Genomic DNA, 17,065 nt, shown 5'->3' on the forward strand with positions numbered 1-17,065 from the left:
TATATGGCATATCAGAAAACTCGGAAACAGAATGTATGTGATCTTATTGTGGTTTTCAATTATCAAATTATTACTTGTTTAATAGTAAATGCATCGTATGTGAGTTTTATATCATATGTATACAGAATTGGGTTTTAGAGATATGGTTGATGCAAAATGATCGAGTATGACATATAAGTTGTGTGGAAGAACCTAGCTAACTAATAGATTAATGCAACTGTGGGATGGATGACTCATGATTAATCCCAAACTTAGTTAAACTTCTCTATCACAACATGTTAGTTTTAATTGATTAATTACGCATGTTGAGGCTAGGGCTGTGCCAAATGCTTGGATTGAGTCTTATTTTGCAATGGTTGTACACTATTTTAAAATTCAAAAACTCATTCTTGGAGTCTGCACATGGAATAAATTAATGGAATGACGGTGGCAAGGAACTTGCAGCTTCAGGTCACACACATCTATAGGGAGGGCTATGTTCCAGCTGATGTACATGCCAACTTTAGTGTTTCTCGATCATGAGGGCAATCATGGTTGGGGTGTCCTCACCCAGTTCTTGGCTCTTGCTTTAGTAGAACGACCATGCAAGATATGCCATGGATATCCATGCAGCATGGTCGTTCTACTAAAACTTACGAGAACTGAGGTCGTTCATGAACACGACCAAAGTTTTCTCCATGGTCGACCAACGCTTTCAGTTGATCGTTATTTGAAGTTGACAAGTTGCTGTTGCTGATCATGATGCAGTTTTTTGCTCTACCTGATACATATGAGCTCAAAGAAATACCCAAATTGGAAAGAGATAGTAAATATCTCGACATCAAAATGGGATTCTCAAATGGCTGTAGAAAAGCAATACAAACGGTTGGACCATTTGGTATTTTAATTACCAACATTTTTGGTCATATAAACCAAATCAAGCCACTGCAGTCACCTAGTCACAATAATGGGAAGCAAAAGAAGATAGCACGGCGGCATTAATCAAACAAATGAAGATGGCAATGAGCACTTTGAGAAACAATGTGGTCTGTAGTTGAATACCTACGCGAAAACAAAACCTACACCTAAGCATGAGGTTTGCATTAATTAAAGAAGCTTGCCTATTACATGAAAATTGAGTGCAGCATATCTCTTTTTGAAGCGGTGATGCAATGCAAGATTACTGGTGCAAACAAACTAAACTAATGGTAAACAAGATAAACGTACAATGTGAAGACCAGCATGGTGAAATACTGAAATGTACGTCTTCGGTCATCCCGGTTTTATTGGGCCTCCTCGAAAACAATTGGAAGCAAGCCTATCTCACATATCCGGTTCAAATTAAATGATCAGAATCTTCACCAATATTGCATGTCCACTGAAAGTGACACGAGTCACTGGACCTCCTAACAAAAAAAAAAGGGAAGCAAGCTCATTGACGGAGGTCTACTGCAAATTCTGAGCCCGAAAGTTCGATTCGTCGAAAATAAAAGTAGTGACTCGACATGAAAACTCAACCCTTCGCAATGGGTGTTCAGATCACTTTTTGAGCCCGGGCCCGACCGAACTTGTTTGTCGACATGTAAAAGGGACAACACAAAAGCCCATTCCAGGGCCCATTACAAACGGCACATTGGGTGCCTTAATCAGATCAACAAGCACTCTACGACTTGGATGTCTGCAAAAAGAAATACATTTGACGGATTCAAAAAATACATCCGTTGAACACAAAAGTTGGTACAAAACCAAGAAATATCAATTCTTCTTAACTACAATGTTTTGATCCCTTTACAAGGTATGTAGGCAATCTAGCGATCCACTAGATGCAACCGCAAGTCCAAACAGAATCCCTGACTCCACCAATCAAATTCTTCCAATTTGAATCCCTGACTCCACCAGTCAAATTCATCAAATCCAAATCCCTGACCTCACCAGTCAAATTCACTCAAACTCCAGGAAAATTCAAAACCTTTCCAAAATTACCTCAAACACAAATCTGACACAAATCGAATCCCTGGTTCACTTACACCAAATTCGTCCAAACACTATTCCTATTCCAAAAAGTAATACCCTCCAATGGGTCATTTACCCATTGGAATTATTGCACTACGAGTGGCTTGATGTAACGCCCCAAGCTGCACCTCACCAGCTTAAGCACGTCACAGTGCCGCGAGCCTCTAAAACATAAACCGAACGCTCGATTTACATTCTAGAGAACCGCCAGGCATTTTGTTTGAAAACTTTTCGTATAAACACAGCGGAAGCTACAAATATTTTTGAGGTGAAAAATCCTTGAGTTGCTAAAAGTTATTTCATTCGTCTAGAACTTTAAATGAATTCCCACACACGAGGTACGAACTTCAAGGAAATGAGAACTCAACCAAAATTGACACAAGGCTAACTACAACAAGTCTCGGAATACGAAGTTCGAGAAATAGAATTTAGAACAAGGTCTAAACGATAAAATTTACCGAACTTGTTCCGCACACCCAGCTCCGTCCACTATTGTCCTGTCACCAGTGCACAGTACCTGCATCCACACTGTTGTAGGGGTGAGCTTTCGTCCTCGCTGCTCTTACAGGAACTCTACCACGACTAGGGTTGAAACCACTAAATATATATTTGGGATCCCAGTATGAAAACATGCTTAAACCAAATATTTTAAAAGAACGACAAACTTTAATGTTTTTCAACTTGAAAACTGATGCATGATGCTTAAATAAATACGGCGCCAAATCCAAGTATTACCTGATGGCCGGTCCCATAGACCCACTACACGACCTTACCTCAATTTAATTTATCACCAGGTAAGCGTAGCGAGAGCGTCCGCTACCTAGCTACACACACGGAACGGGTCGTCATTGTGATCGCTCACCGTCCGACCGGTGTAGCTAACCCTCCTGAGGTTTTGGGGATCGAACCCAAGGAAGTCAGAGCCACCCTTCGCTCTCAAGCCATCACATTTCTCACATGGTTTGGTTAGTATGCATTGCATTTGAACATGACCAAACCATACCAACTAACGTGCATCATTTAATAACAATATAAGAAAATCGCTAACCGAGGAGAGTCCTGAATCCCCTACCTGGATTCCAATGCTTTCTCTCACGTACTCCGAGAGTCGCGAACCTTCCGTTCCTTGGGTAACTGGAGTCCTAGATTCTGACATTTCGATGGTTAATATCTCATTGAGCAATAATAAATCGTCCAAACCAACTTTTCCTGGTTTGACCAGGATTGACCAATTTTGACCATTGTTTGACCAATCGAGACTAGTTCAATAATTAACTCAAATTACCGAACAATTACTTAAAATTGTGATATCGACTCAATATATTAGGTGCACCACAATTTTACTAAGGCCACCCAATATATACACATTTCTTTTCTTTACTCACTATCATTTTTACAAAATGCTTATGCAAACCAATGTTATAACAAATTCCCAACTTCATTAACAAATAAATTCGAGTATCCATAGCAATTTCGTCACATAGTAATCGGAATTACTATGGACACCCAACCAACCTTATTCCATTCTCAATTAAGATGTGCCCAAAATACTAAGGACACCCAAGACCACATTTGTGTTGGAACTTGGTTGTTATTTTCTGTTTTGAATAAGTTGTTTTTCTGGTTTGAATAAGTCGTGGTTGCAAGTCCTATTCATTTGGGATTTCCTGCTACTGACCAAGTCTTTAGGAGTCCTAGAAGTTTAAATTGTTCAGTTGTAGTGGATAAGTTTGTTGCTGTTTTATCTCCTTAGTTTGAGTCAAAGTGGTTCGTGTGGACTACTATATATGTAACTGGAAGATATTCAATGAAGATAAGAAGTTTCAGTCATATTATTCATTCATTGTTCTGAAACTTTTCCCAGATATTTCAACATTGTGGTATCAGAGCCCCCACTGGGCCTGAGGTAGAAAGAAGCAGCAGCTTTCTTGCAGTAGCAAGTGAACATGGCATCCGACAACAACAACTATGTGCAACCAGCAATTCCACGCTTTGATGGTCACTATGACCATTGGAGCATGCTTATGGAGAATTTTTTGAGGTCCAAGGAGTATTGGAGCATCATTGAAACCGGGATTGCTGAACCAGCCGCTGCTGGAGAAGTGGTGACTGCTGCACAGAGAAGGGTGCAGGAAGAGCAGCAGTTGAAGGATCTCAAGGCGAAAAATTACTTGTTTCAAGCAATTGACCGCACAATTTTGGAGACTATTCTTCAAAAGGACACAGCCAAGCAAATTTGGGATTCAATGAGAAAGAAGTATCAAGGATCAGCCAAAGTGAAGCGTGCACAGCTTCAAGCCCTCCGCAGAGATTTTGAGACTCTTCAAATGAAGACGGGAGAGTCAGTTAATGATTACTTCTCAAGAGTCATGGCTATTGCAAACAAGATGCGAATCCATGGTGACAAGCTGGGAGATGTCACCATTATTGAAAAAATTCTTCGATCGATGCATACAAAATTTGACTATGTTGTATGTTCGATTGAGGAATCACATGACATTGATGAAGTTTCGATTGATGAGCTGCAAAGCTCGTTGTTGGTTCATGAGCAGAGAATTAATCAAGGGGCTACAACAGAGGAGCAAGCTTTGAAGGTCTCTTCCAACACTCCAGTTGCTTTTGAGGGTGTAGGACGTGGTCAAGGAAGAGGCAGAGGCAGATTCAATTCCTATTCCAGAGGCAGAGGGCGTGGTCAAGGATCAAGGTTTGACAAATCCAATATTGAATGCTTCAATTGCCACAGGTATGGCCATTATAGGTCAGAGTGTCCTAATTTCTTTACAGGTCAGGGAGAAAGAGCAAATTATGCTGAGATAGAAGAAGAAGAAATAACCTTATTGATGGCATGTCATAACAAGGAAGAAGAGTCTAATAATCTGTGGTATTTAGATTCAGGATGCAGTAATCATATGTGTGGCAATAAGTTTTTATTCTCTGAGTTGGATGAGTCATTTAGAGATACTGTGAAGTTTGGAGACAACTCTACTGTGTCTGTTATGGGGAAAGGAAGTGTCAATGTTCGCATGAAAAATGATGTTGTTGAAAGAATCCCCAGTGTGTTTTATGTTCCAGATTTGAAAAGTAACTTGATTAGCCTGGGTCAACTCCAAGAGAAAGGGTATGAGATCACCATCAAAAGTGGGACCTGCCTTATCAAAGATTCAGAGAGAGGTGTTATTGCTCGAGTTCACATGACAGCGAACCGAATGTTCCCAATTATCATTGTAGATGATGGTCCGAATTTTCAAACTTGTTTCTCTGCAAAAGTGAAAGACACAGCTTGGTTGTGGCATCTTCGATATGGGCATCTTAACTTTAATGGGTTGAAGACTTTGCAACAAAGGAGAATGGTGATAGGGCTTCCACAAATTGCTCCTCCATCACAAGTTTGTGAAGATTGTGTTATTGGCAAACAGCAACGTGATCATTTCCCAAAGGGAAAAGCATGGAGAGCTCAGCAGCCACTGGAGTTGATTCACTCAGACATCTGTGGACCCATAAGTCCAACTTCGAATGGCAACAAGAGGTATTTTATAACCTTCATTGATGACTATAGTCGGAAGACCTGGGTATATTTCTTGCAGGCAAAGTCAGAAGCTTTTGCAGCCTTTAAAAGCTTCAAAGCCTTGATTGAGAATGAAGTTGGCAGAGCAATTAAGGTGTTGCGAACAGACCGTGGAGGGGAATTCAACTCACAAGAATTTTCTAACTTTTGTGAGATGAATGGCATTCGAAGACAATTGACTGCAGCTTACACACCACAGCAGAATGGTGTAAGCGAAAGGAAGAATCGTACAATTTTGAACATGGTTCGGAGTATGTTGTCTACAAAAGCTATTCCCAAATGTTTTTGGCCAGAAGCTGTTAGCTGGAGCATCCACATATTGAATAGAAGCCCAACTTTAGCAGTAAAGAACATGACACCTGAAGAAGCCTGGAAGGGAAACAAACCAACTGTGGATTATTTCAAAATTTTTGGCTGCATAGCTTTTGCTCATGTCCCTGATGAGAAGAGGAAGAAGCTTGATGATAAGGCAGAGAAATGTATATTTCTTGGCGTTAGTGAGCACTCAAAAGCTTACAGGTTGTACAACCCAATCACAAAAAGAATAATCATCAGTCGAGATGTGGTGTTTGATGAAAGCAAGACATGGAAGTGGACTGTTAATAGCACCGGAGAGTACGTTCCAGTAAGTGATGTTGAAAGTGAAGAAGGAGAAGTAAGTCGGCCTCTTTCAAGCTCTATTGTCACAAGTTCACCGCCTACTCCCACGTTAGATTCACAAGGACAAGTGGAAGATGATTTGTCACATGAATCTAGACTCCAACGTTCAAGAAGAAGGCCAGCATGGATGCAAGATTATGAGGTTAGTGGAATTAATCACACTGATGATCCACTTACTCATTTTGCCTTATTTTCAGACCGTGATCCTATTGCTTTTCATGATGCCATCAAAGAATTAAAGTGGCAGAAGGCCATGAATGAGGAGATTGAAGCCATAGAGAAAAACAAGACTTGGGAGATGACAGATCTTCCAAAGGGAAAAAAGGTGATTGGTGTCAAGTGGGTCTACAAGACCAAACTGAATGAGAAAGGTGAAGTGGAGAAATATAAAGCACGGTTGGTGGCAAAAGGCTATAAGCAGGAGTTTGGAGTTGATTTTAAAGAAGTCTATGCTCCGGTTGTGAGGCATGACACTATTCGGTTAGTACTTTCATTGGCAGCTCATAATGCATGGTCTGTGTTTCAATTGGATGTAAAATCAGCATTTTTACATGGTGACTTGGAGGAGGATGTATATGTGGAGCAGCCCTTGGGTTATGTACAGGAAGGGAATGAAGAGAAAGTTTATAAATTGAAGAAGGCACTCTATGGACTGAAACAAGCACCCAGAGCTTGGTACAGTCGTATAGAGTCCTATTTCTCTAGAGAGGGCTTTAACAAATGTCCATATGAGCACACTTTATTCACAAAAATTGGAGATGGAGGTAAGGTGCTTCTTGTGTGTTTGTATGTGGACGATTTGATCTTTACAGGTAATGATGAGGCCATGTTTGCTGTTTTTAAAAAATCCATGATGTCTGAGTTTGACATGACGGATCTTGGGTTGATGCATTATTTTCTCGGGATTGAAGTCAAGCAATCATCTGGTGGAATCTTTGTTACACAAAGAAAGTATGCTCAAGAAGTGTTGGAGAGGTTTCAGATGAAAGACTGCAACTCAGTTACTACCCCAACAGATCCAACTATAAAGGTCAAGAAGGATTCAGAAGGAAAGAAGATTGATGCTACTCTGTTTAAACAAATTGTCGGGAGTTTGATGTACTTAACGACGACCAGACCGGACATTATGTATGCAGTGAGTCTCATAAGCAGGTACATGGAAAGTCCAACTGAACTGCATCTTTTTGCTGCTAAAAGGATTTTTCGGTACTTGAAGGGCACCATTGATTTTGGTATGTGGTACAAAAGAGAGACTGAGGCAGGAATGTCTGTTGGTTTATATGGATTCACTGACAGCGATTATGCTGGTGACGTTGATGATAGGAAGAGCACTTCTGGGAATGTTTTCTTGTTGGGGTCAGGAGCTGTCTCATGGGGTAGTAAGAAACAACCAATTGTGACCTTGTCTACAACAGAAGCAGAATTTGTAGCAGCAACTTCTGGTGCGTGCCAAGCCATTTGGCTGAGAAAATTACTTGGGGTGTTAGGTAACAATCAGCAAGGTCCAACTGATATCTATTGTGATAATGTTTCTGCCATCAAACTTTCAAAAAATCCAGTTTTGCATGGGAGGAGCAAACACATAGATGTGAGGTATCATTTCCTACGTGATCTCTGCAAGGATGGTGTTATTAATGTTATCTATTGCAAGAGTGAGGATCAGATTGCAGATATAATGACAAAACCTCTCAAGACAGCTGTGTTTGAGAAGCTTCGAAGTCTGCTCGGAGTTTGTTCAAGAAAGGAGGCTGGTTGGAATGATGAAAAGCTGGGTTGTTGGAGTTTCCTCTGCTGTAAACTGATGTTTGTAGGACATTCAGTTTAAGGGAGGGAATGTTGGAACTTGGTTGTTATTTTCTGTTTTGAATAAGTTGTTTTTCTGGTTTGAATAAGTCGTGGTTGCAAGTCCTATTCATTTGGGATTTCCTGCTACTGACCAAGTCTTTAGGAGTCCTAGAAGTTTAAATTGTTCAGTTGTAGTGGATAAGTTTGTTGCTGTTTTATCTCCTTAGTTTGAGTCAAAGTGGTTCGTGTGGACTACTATATATGTAACTGGAAGATATTCAATGAAGATAAGAAGTTTCAGTCATATTATTCATTCATTGTTCTGAAACTTTTCCCAGATATTTCAACAATTTGGTCACTCTTCACAACCATTTCCTTAATCACAACAAAACTCAATCCACAATTGCAATATCAACACAGAAACAACAACTCATTCACAAGCTCCAAACACCCAGAGTAAGACAACATGACAGATTCACAGAGAGACATCAACATCACCGTACCAAGCCAATTTCAATTCCCTAACTTCTGATTACTACTCTAAGAGCAAAACTTGAATCAATATCGGAAATACACCAACCCAAATTCACAACTAGAATTCGACAGAAGAACGATTCTGTTTCAGAATTCCAAATTTACCTTTGAGAATTAAAGAATCGTTAACAGAGACCAACTTGGGCAAGCCTAAACGTGCAGCTACCGAGCTCAGTAAACGTCGGGTCGAGCCCACTGAATTTCTCCCTTCAGTTTGAAGTACAGCAAGGACCAAAGCATCACCGAACGCCAATTCAAGGAACCAAGCTTCCCCGGACCTCAACTGGTTTTCCAAGACGCCAGAAACGAAACTAGAAGCCTGGAATCGCCGCCATGGATGGCGGTTCTGTCGATACCCGAACTGACCCAAAACACAAATTCATCAAAACTTAATCGAATTCGAGAACCAGTTAGACCAGCACGTAGAGCGTGAAGAGAGGGTTAGTTTTCCTACCTCACACAGCCCCGAAGATCGCCGAAAATTGCAGAAACATCGCCGGAAAGTTCAAACCTTTCAAGCTTCGAATCCTCTCCACAGTCCGTGCATGGACGATCTGAGGCCACAGGCGTGACGAAGACGATGAGAGGAAGAGAATAGTGGTCTTGCGTCGTTGATCGGTGGCCGGAGGTGATAGTTCCGGTCGGGTTTCCCTTCCCGGTCGTCTCTCTCTCTTTCGGGTTAGAAGCTCCCATCTCTCTCTCTCGAGATTTCTGGATCACTCCTCTGATCCCAGGCCCATTTATAAACTCCTTTATTTTTTTTTGGACGGCTGTGATCAAGCGATGGCTAATGGACGGCCTTGATTGCACCGTTGGTTTTCTTTTTATTTTCTAAAATCTCTAAACTTCAGAAAATCACGGTAAATAGCTCGAGTATCCGAAAAATCTCCCGAAAATTTCCACGAACTCGTCGTGTCGTGTACTTTATTACTCAATCCTTAAATCGAGGATCTCATTTTGTGAAAATTTCTGAAAATATTCTCGAGCACTTTGATGATTACCGAGATCGTAAAATAATTTCTCGTACGATCTCCACTATATTTTTCCGGGGCTCACACTTGATCCCTCTCCAAGGGTACGTAGGCAACCCATTCAAATATCCGGGTGCAGCCTCAAAAACAAACAAACACATATCATCTACAATTGATTTCTTCATAAATGGAATCAAAGAGTGTTTCCCTATAACAAGGGAATATAATTAAGAGACACATTCTGTCTTGAATGGGTCGAACCATCCCTGTAATCCCTCGTACTATCTTTGGAGTGAATGAAACAACAAGGCCGCGGAAACCGGTGGTTATTAGGAAAGAAGCTGTGAAACCTCGGAGAAGGAGGGAGATTCCCGAGTCTTAATACCAATTGATACGAATATTGAAACAGAGAACATTGGTGAGATAGCACAATCTGCAGGTATGGACGCACATTAGGTAGGAGAATCTGCAAGTATGGATGCACATCAGGTACTAACTGTGGGTGCTAGTGTGAACCAAAAGCATAATAACATGGGTGCATCTGAACCTGGGGAAGTCGAGAAAGTGGTTGCTGACACCCTTGCTGTGGAGAGTGAAGCCGAGATGTAGGAAATCACAGCAGATAATGCTCAGCAAGAAAAGGAGGGAGCAAATGTGGCTACTCAGGTGGACAAGAGGGGAAGGCCTACATCTCCCACTGTATCTCCTAAAAAGATGAAAGCTGGAAGTACCAAGCTGCTTGCTAGTCACATGGAGGAAGACATCCCCATTAAAAAGCTGAAGATGCCGATTAGGTTTACCGCCAAGGTCCTTGGGCTGAAGGAAACCCCGGGAGGACTCCTAGTCTCAAAACTGACACCCCTGCAGTCTGGTGGCAGTGTTTCAAAGAAGAAAAGAGGGCGTCTACTTGGGGCGAGAAACAAAAATCCACCAAAGATATCAAAAGTCCCGACTGAAGATGTTCTGAAAGTTCTCTATTCCAACAACCCTCTGAAAGTTCTCTATTCCAGCAACCCTCCTAACCTTAACCCGAAGGGCAAGGAGAAAATTTGAGGTAGTGTTTAGTTTCTAGCCTACAGAGTGATGATCTGTTCTACACATCTATGTGAAAGTTCTTTGGTGTACCGCAATTGAGCGCATTGGCACTGAGAACTTTTCAACTATTACTTTAGGTAGAATTTTTCTAGTCTGCTAGGCTTCTGAATAAAGGAGAGGAATTGTTTGGAGAGGAATTGTTTTCAAGTGTAATGGCACCTATCACTTCATGTGGGAACTATGTATTGTGTCATTCTGGTCTGTGTTTGCTTTGAATGAAATCGTAATTACTTCAAAAAAAAAAGTTCATATTTAATCTTCAAAAATATTGGTTAGAGGGATTAGCGCTACGATTTGATATGACACTCCATTTCATTTAAACTTGTAATTTCGCTAACCAGGTTTAGTTAGCCTAGGCTGACCATAGCCAGTAAGGGATAGACACATGTCCATTTAAAATATTATATTAATATATCAAATAATAATATGAAGAAAGACCCCCTGTTATGTCCCGTGAGCTGCAGACAAAATCTGTTTAAATGGACAAGTGTCTATCCCTTACAGGTTGTGGTCAGCCTAGGCTAACCAAGTCTGGTTAACGAAGTAATGTCCTTAAAATTAATTATATTTTTATGGTAAAACATGCCTAATGCTCAATTTTCTTGGGGTCAACTCAATGAAATTTCTACCATTTGCATGAGTGATGAGCGTTCTTCCACCTACATGGCTACATTCGAATGGTTAGACCGAAATTTAATTAGTTGGTCTAATTATTGGATTACTCTTCACGATAGTAAATGAGATATCAAATTCAAATCTCTACTACTCATTGATGATGATGATGATGATAATAAATGAACAGATTTCAAATGGTTAGAATCTATGATCTATAATTCGGACCATATATACAGTGATTCAATAAACCATCATGTACGTACATTGTGTCCACCCAGGCACCCACTTTGACTTGGCCAGTATATGGAAACCATGAATTATGATTGATCGATCTATCTTACTCCTAAGCTTTTTTCCGACTTCTCCTCTCTACCTGAAACTTTAACCTTGGGGGTTACTTTGACTTGGCTTTCACGGCTACAACTCAGGCTGTATATGCTGGTTACAAATATATAAGGATTATAAGCCATTCATCTCTTACATATCATTCTTGTCTAAGACGTACTCGAAGTACTTTGTAACTTTGTCGGAACTTTGTCCTCACTCACCTTTAGATCGATTTGTACATTTCATCAATTCATCTTTTGAGAAAATGGCGCCTCGAGGGGTCCTTGACGTTTCAGTTATTGGTGGAAGAAATCTCAAAAATCCGGATAAAGTGGGTAAGTTTTGTTGCTCTTTTTTTCCTTTCTATCTTCCCTTATAATTATTATTATTTTCCAGTTTTTGGGATACAACAATACAACATAATGTAACTTCTGCTGTTTATGGGATAGGTAAAGTAATGGTCATCGTCAACTATAAAGATCAGGAGCATCGGACCCAACCCGTAGTATGTAAGTTATCCTTTTTTTTTTTTCCTTTTTTTTCTTTTTGGACACGGGAATGTAAGTTTTCTAGTATCCCTTATATCTTGACATGATCTTATATATTAGTACCGCATAGAACTCTCTCTTGTTAGTTTCGGGGATGTATAACCAAGTTTAGAGCACATCCTACTAAAATTAATACGTACTGGAAATTGTTTATTTTTTTTGGGACAATACATACCGGTAATTGTTATGATATATATATATATATATATTGAGAAATAAAAGAAGAACGTTTTTGCAGGTCATGGGACAGATCCAGAGTGGAATGAGCAACTTCTTTTCACCATAGCTGATTCAGTTGAAGATGTCAGGCTTCGGGTCCATGACGGGGATTACGTTACTGATGAAGAAGTTGGACATTCCTCGTATGTTGCATACAAATATATATACATACATATAGTTTTTCCTTTCCTTTTCTCTTTTTAATGTAGGATATTCAATCTGAAATTTCTTGTTTTGACAATTGTTGCAGTATTCCATTAAACACCCTACTTGAGTCGGGGTACGAAGCGCAAATCGAGGCCCATCCATATGATGTATCCAGGGGAGGTGACACCTATGGAGAAATTATCGTTGCCCTCCATTTTCATCCAGAGGTAATGTTTTTTTATCTGTTATGCGCAGGGATTGATAGTTTGGCCAATGGTAATAATATTTTCTTGTACTTCTTATTTCTTAAACCCAAGTAGTTTACATATATATCCTTCATCTTTTTCAGCCCGGCCATGATAAAGATCAAGATTAGTGATGATATGGTGGATGGAAAGAATAAGCAGATCAGTACTTATTGCTTCGTAATCTGATGATACTGATACTATCTTTTTTTATGGAAATGGAATAAAAGGGGTGAAGAATAAAACGCTCCGGTTTTGGAGATTTCAGCTGTTCCATTAATGATACATTGTAATAATAAGGCTCTTATTCTGAGCTTGAGTGATTCCTTATGTACTAGTTATCAATCAAATAGTCTTTCAACCCCTCCTTATTTTCTTCTTGTTAAATGGCCCCCTGCTGCTAATTGCAATAATCACCCTAATATTTCTCTGGCAAATGGGCCGGCCAAGAAACGAGTATATAACAAAAACCTGAGAAAAGAGGAGGGTTTTGAAGGCACCCTTAATCGCATCTAAGCAAGTTTAACTTCAGCTTTGATGCGATCCACATCAGTGGACCCTTCAGAAATGCAATTTGTGCCAAAACCCTTCAGACTAGAATAACATGATTTCAGTTTGTGGAGGTGGGATAAGGATGTTAGTAATTGATAAGCACAAGATCAGATACTCCCCACAGCTTATATATAAAAGGTTTTCATTACATTAACAGCACCAAGATCCATTTATCAGTACCTACAGCAGTTCAGTTTTAGATACATAGCAAAATGCGGTACCGGCCAACACATTTTACAAAATAAAGTACATTCAGATCGATTTTATAGCTATGCCACAAGAGACATACAGCTAACAAGTTTCGAAAGAGTATAAAGGATCAATAATTAGAAGCTGTCTAATATTACAGAAAGGAGCTACCTTTCGTTTAGGACTTCACCTTTCCATGAAAATCCTTTTTGCCTCCCAATTAAGAAAGGGCTCTGTGTACCAACCCTACCCCAATTTGGCTGACCAATAGTTCCTGCAGGCCAGAATGAAGAATTCACTGATAAATGATTGGCTTGATCCAACCCCACTGCCACATGAAAATCTCAAATTTCCTGCAGGCAGTAATGAAAAATTCGTGGATAACTGTTGGCCGAACCCAACCCCGTTGCAATTTGACAAGCTCACATTTCCGGCAGGTGGCATGGCAAGAAGAATTCATTGGGAAAACAGTTGGCCCGAGACAGATTGTTCTGGTGCATCGAAATGAGGTGATATGTCACTTTTTGGAAAATGTTAGGTGAGCCAAAATCTGGCAGTGCCAAGCTATATCTCTGATTGTAAGAGCTAGGACGTGACAAGGTTTTCCTGAAAGTAACCCTGAAATAAATCATCCTCTATCGGAATTTCACCCGTAAGGTCTTAAATGCAAAATCAAGGCATGAATCAGACCAAGTATCCAGGAAAGGGAATGAAATTTTTTGACACTGGATTCTCGACAGCTGCCTCCTCAAGTTCCGGCCAACTACCGGGGTTTCTCCTCAGAAACAGCTTGGTCCTTGAGAGATTTCTCAATCTTTTTCAATGATTCCTCATGAAGTAAAGGGTTTATAATAGTACACGAATCATAAACAACCTTGTTCTTTTGGCCAGCCTCAAACTGCTGAGATTCATGAAGTCTGCAGAATCTACAGCTTGGAGGGCTTTACTTCTACAGGCACCCACTTTGACTTGGTCATTCTTTTTATTAGTTTATTACAGCAGTAGATGGAAACCATGAATTATGATCCATCTATCTTACTCCTAGAATTTTTCCGACTTATCCTCACTACCTGACACTTTACCCTGGGCGTTACTTTGACTTGGCTTTCACGGCTTCAAATCAGGCTGTGTATGCTGGTTACAATTATATAAGCTATTCATCTCCTACATTTCATTCTTGTCTGAGACTCCAAGTCCTTCTCGGAGCTTCGTCCTCACTCACCTTTAGATCGATTTGTATATTTCTTCTGTCTGAAAAAATGGCGCCTCGAGGGGTACTTGACGTTTCTGTTATTGGTGGAAGGAATCTCTCAAACCCGGACAAAGAGGGTAAGTTTTGTTGCTCTTCTTTTCCTTTTATTTTCTCTTATAGTTATTGTTATTATTATTTCCCCGTTTTGGGGACACAACGAAATGTAACTTCTGTTTTTTTTTTTTGAGAAAATAGATAACTTCATTCATTTATTCATGCCCAGAAGGCACGTACATCAAATGTTGTCTTACACCAAAATCATAAATGGTATAAGCTACCAGACAAAGGACAGGTGACCCTAACTGTTAACACATTCGCTCACTTATTAAGCCTAACCACAAGAAAGAAAATCCTCCCTACCAACTTCCCATGAAGTAGTAACATAGCCGCCTAGAGACCTCAATTAGTGTACAACTAGAGAAACTAAGATGAAAGTAGTAGAAGACTCAACTTCTAGTATTAGGCAAGGAAACCTGGAAAAGCCTAAAGCTTTCCCTTGCCCTTGTCACTAGGGCTGGGATCAATACCAGTAACTGCAGGGTAAGAGAGTCGTAAAGCAGCGACATTCAGCTTCTTGCTAGGGCGATGATTCTTGTTCCTACTCCCAAGTAGCTTGCCCGACTTCTTCTTCAACATCACCAGAGTGACATCCATCCAGGTACAAAGGAGGTGAGCCTTGAAGACCGTAGGGTTGACCGGTCGGCAGGTCAGAGGCTTCCCAATCAGAAAAGATTTGGAAGACCGACGAACAGGGCCGCCACCAATTCTCCCCAGATCAGGAGCACTACCTCCCTTTGCAAGCGCAAGGGAGGCAGCACAGCTAGCGGTGATAGCATCAATGGAGGCCATGTGGCTGAGTGAGGGTTGAGGGTGAGAGAAGTAGAGAAGAAAGCTAGGAGAAGAGGAGGCGAGGGCGCCATAGAGAGCTAGGGTGAGAGAGAAAATCTCTCTTAGGGTTTTTTTCTGAAGAGTCACGAAATGTAACTTCTGTTGTTTTATGGAATAGGTAAAATAATGTGCATCGTCAACTACAAAAATCAAGAGCATAGGACGGACGCCATATATTGTAAGTTAGCCATTTTTTTTTTTGTTGCTTTTTGGATACCAGAAATCCAGAATGTAATGGATATATAACCAAGTTTAGAGCACATCCTACTAAAATTTATACCTATTGACAATACGTAGCTGTAATTATTATGATATATGTATCTATTAAGAAATAAAACAAGAACGTTTGTGCAGGTGATGGGACTGATCCAGAGTGGAATGAGCAACTTCTGTTCACCATAGCTGGTTCAGTTGAAGATCTCAAGATTCGGGTCCATGACGGGGATTACGTTACTGATGAAGAAGTTGGACATTGCTCGTATGTTGTATACAAATATATATTCTTTTTTTCCTTTTTTTCAAGAAGGATATTCAATGTAGAAGTTTCTTGTTTTTACGATTGTTGCAGTATTCCAATAGATAGTCTAGTTGAGACAGGGTACAAAGCGCAAACAGACGCGTCTCCATATGAAGTATGGAGGGGAGATGAAGTCTATGGAGAACTTACCGTTGCCCTCTCTTTTCATCCAGAGGTAATTTTTTTTTCTCTTATGCGCACGGATTAATAGTTTGGCCAATGGTAATAATATTTTCAGGTTTTTTTGTTTTTTTCTTAAACCCAAGTAGTTTACATATTTATTCGCCATCTTTTTCAGGAGGGCCATGATGATGAAGAACATGAAGAAGAGGATGAATAGTGATGCTATGGTGGATAGAAAGAATACTGGCATGACTTATTGCTTCGTGGTCTGATGTTTGTAATTTTACTTGATACTGTAACTATATATGTTTATGGAAATGGAATAGATGGGATGAAGAACAAGACGCTACCGTTTTGGAGGTTTCAACTGTTCCATCACTAATACATTGTAATAATCTCTTCATTCTGTGCTTGACTGACTCTGCTTAAGCATTGTATGTATGTACGTAGTTATGTATAACAAATAGTCTTTCAAACCTTCCTTATTTTCTTCTTGTTAAATGGCACCCTGCTACTAGTCAAGGAAAATTGCAATAATCACCCTAATAATTCTTTGGCAAATGGGGCAGCCAAGAAAAGAACAACACAAACCTGAGAAAAGAGGAGGATTTTAAAGGCACCCTTAATCGCACCTAAGCATACTTAACTTCAAATTTAATGCGATGCACTGTAGAATCGCTGTAAATCTGTATGTAATTAGGATTTTATTTAATTAGGATATCCTGTAATTATGGAAAGATTGTTTCCTATTAGAGTTAGACTACTCCTTTGTACTTATATATATACCCTCATTGTGGGATGAATAGAATTATCGAATTAACCCTGAATTGAAGTATTCTTT

General features: G+C 40.0%; 2 protein-coding genes and 1 long non-coding RNA gene across 5 annotated transcripts; 2 read left to right on the top strand and 1 right to left on the bottom strand.

Annotated features, from left to right (window-relative positions):
• Window positions 1-1,009: 1,009 nt before the first annotated feature.
• LOC133743677 (uncharacterized) lies at window positions 1,010-9,234 on the bottom strand. Of its 2 annotated transcripts, XR_009863175.1 has the most exons (5): window positions 8,991-9,234; window positions 8,642-8,897; window positions 3,065-3,134; window positions 2,451-2,520; window positions 1,010-1,657 (listed from the first exon to the last, which is right to left on the bottom strand). It is a non-coding gene; the product is annotated as an uncharacterized LOC133743677 (long non-coding RNA). The 2 variants fall into 2 exon arrangements; XR_009863174.1 differs by having other exon boundaries at window positions 2,451-3,134.
• Window positions 9,235-11,704: 2,470 nt separating this feature from the next.
• Window positions 11,705-13,066, top strand: LOC133707508 (elicitor-responsive protein 3-like). Its single transcript, XM_062133080.1, has 5 exons — window positions 11,705-11,879; window positions 11,994-12,053; window positions 12,331-12,454; window positions 12,562-12,685; window positions 12,808-13,066. Exons 1-5 carry the CDS (start codon window positions 11,810-11,812, stop codon window positions 12,832-12,834), a joined length of 405 nt encoding a protein of 134 aa, XP_061989064.1. The 5' UTR covers window positions 11,705-11,809; the 3' UTR covers window positions 12,835-13,066.
• A 1,563-nt stretch (window positions 13,067-14,629) lies between these two features.
• Window positions 14,630-16,709, top strand: LOC133706974 (elicitor-responsive protein 3-like). 2 transcript variants are annotated; one of them, XM_062132518.1, is made up of 5 exons: window positions 14,630-14,773; window positions 15,703-15,762; window positions 15,939-16,062; window positions 16,153-16,276; window positions 16,400-16,709. In XM_062132518.1, exons 1-5 carry the CDS (start codon window positions 14,704-14,706, stop codon window positions 16,439-16,441), a joined length of 420 nt encoding a protein of 139 aa, XP_061988502.1. In that variant the 5' UTR covers window positions 14,630-14,703; the 3' UTR covers window positions 16,442-16,709. The 2 variants fall into 2 exon arrangements, with proteins under 2 accessions (XP_061988502.1, XP_061988503.1); XM_062132519.1 differs by lacking the exon at window positions 15,703-15,762.
• The last annotated feature ends 356 nt before the right edge of the window (window positions 16,710-17,065 follow it).

The sequence above is a fragment of the Rosa rugosa genome, chromosome 4, assembly GCF_958449725.1.
Source record: "Rosa rugosa chromosome 4, drRosRugo1.1, whole genome shotgun sequence".
NCBI lineage: Eukaryota > Viridiplantae > Streptophyta > Magnoliopsida > Rosales > Rosaceae > Rosa > Rosa rugosa.

Excerpts from the sequence above, each read along its gene's own strand:
- LOC133707508 (XM_062133080.1), top strand. The coding sequence starts at position 11,810 with ATGGCGCCTCGAGGGGTCCTTGACGTTTCAGTTATTGGTGGAAGAAAT. Across the intron at positions 11,880-11,993 it reads CAAAAATCCGGATAAAGTGG|GTAAAGTAATGGTCATCGTC; the intron begins GTAAGTTTTGTT and ends TTTATGGGATAG. Across the intron at positions 12,686-12,807 it reads CCCTCCATTTTCATCCAGAG|CCCGGCCATGATAAAGATCA; the intron begins GTAATGTTTTTT and ends CATCTTTTTCAG.
- LOC133706974 (XM_062132518.1), top strand. The coding sequence starts at position 14,704 with ATGGCGCCTCGAGGGGTACTTGACGTTTCTGTTATTGGTGGAAGGAAT. Across the intron at positions 14,774-15,702 it reads CTCAAACCCGGACAAAGAGG|GTAAAATAATGTGCATCGTC; the intron begins GTAAGTTTTGTT and ends TTTATGGAATAG. Across the intron at positions 16,277-16,399 it reads CCCTCTCTTTTCATCCAGAG|GAGGGCCATGATGATGAAGA; the intron begins GTAATTTTTTTT and ends CATCTTTTTCAG.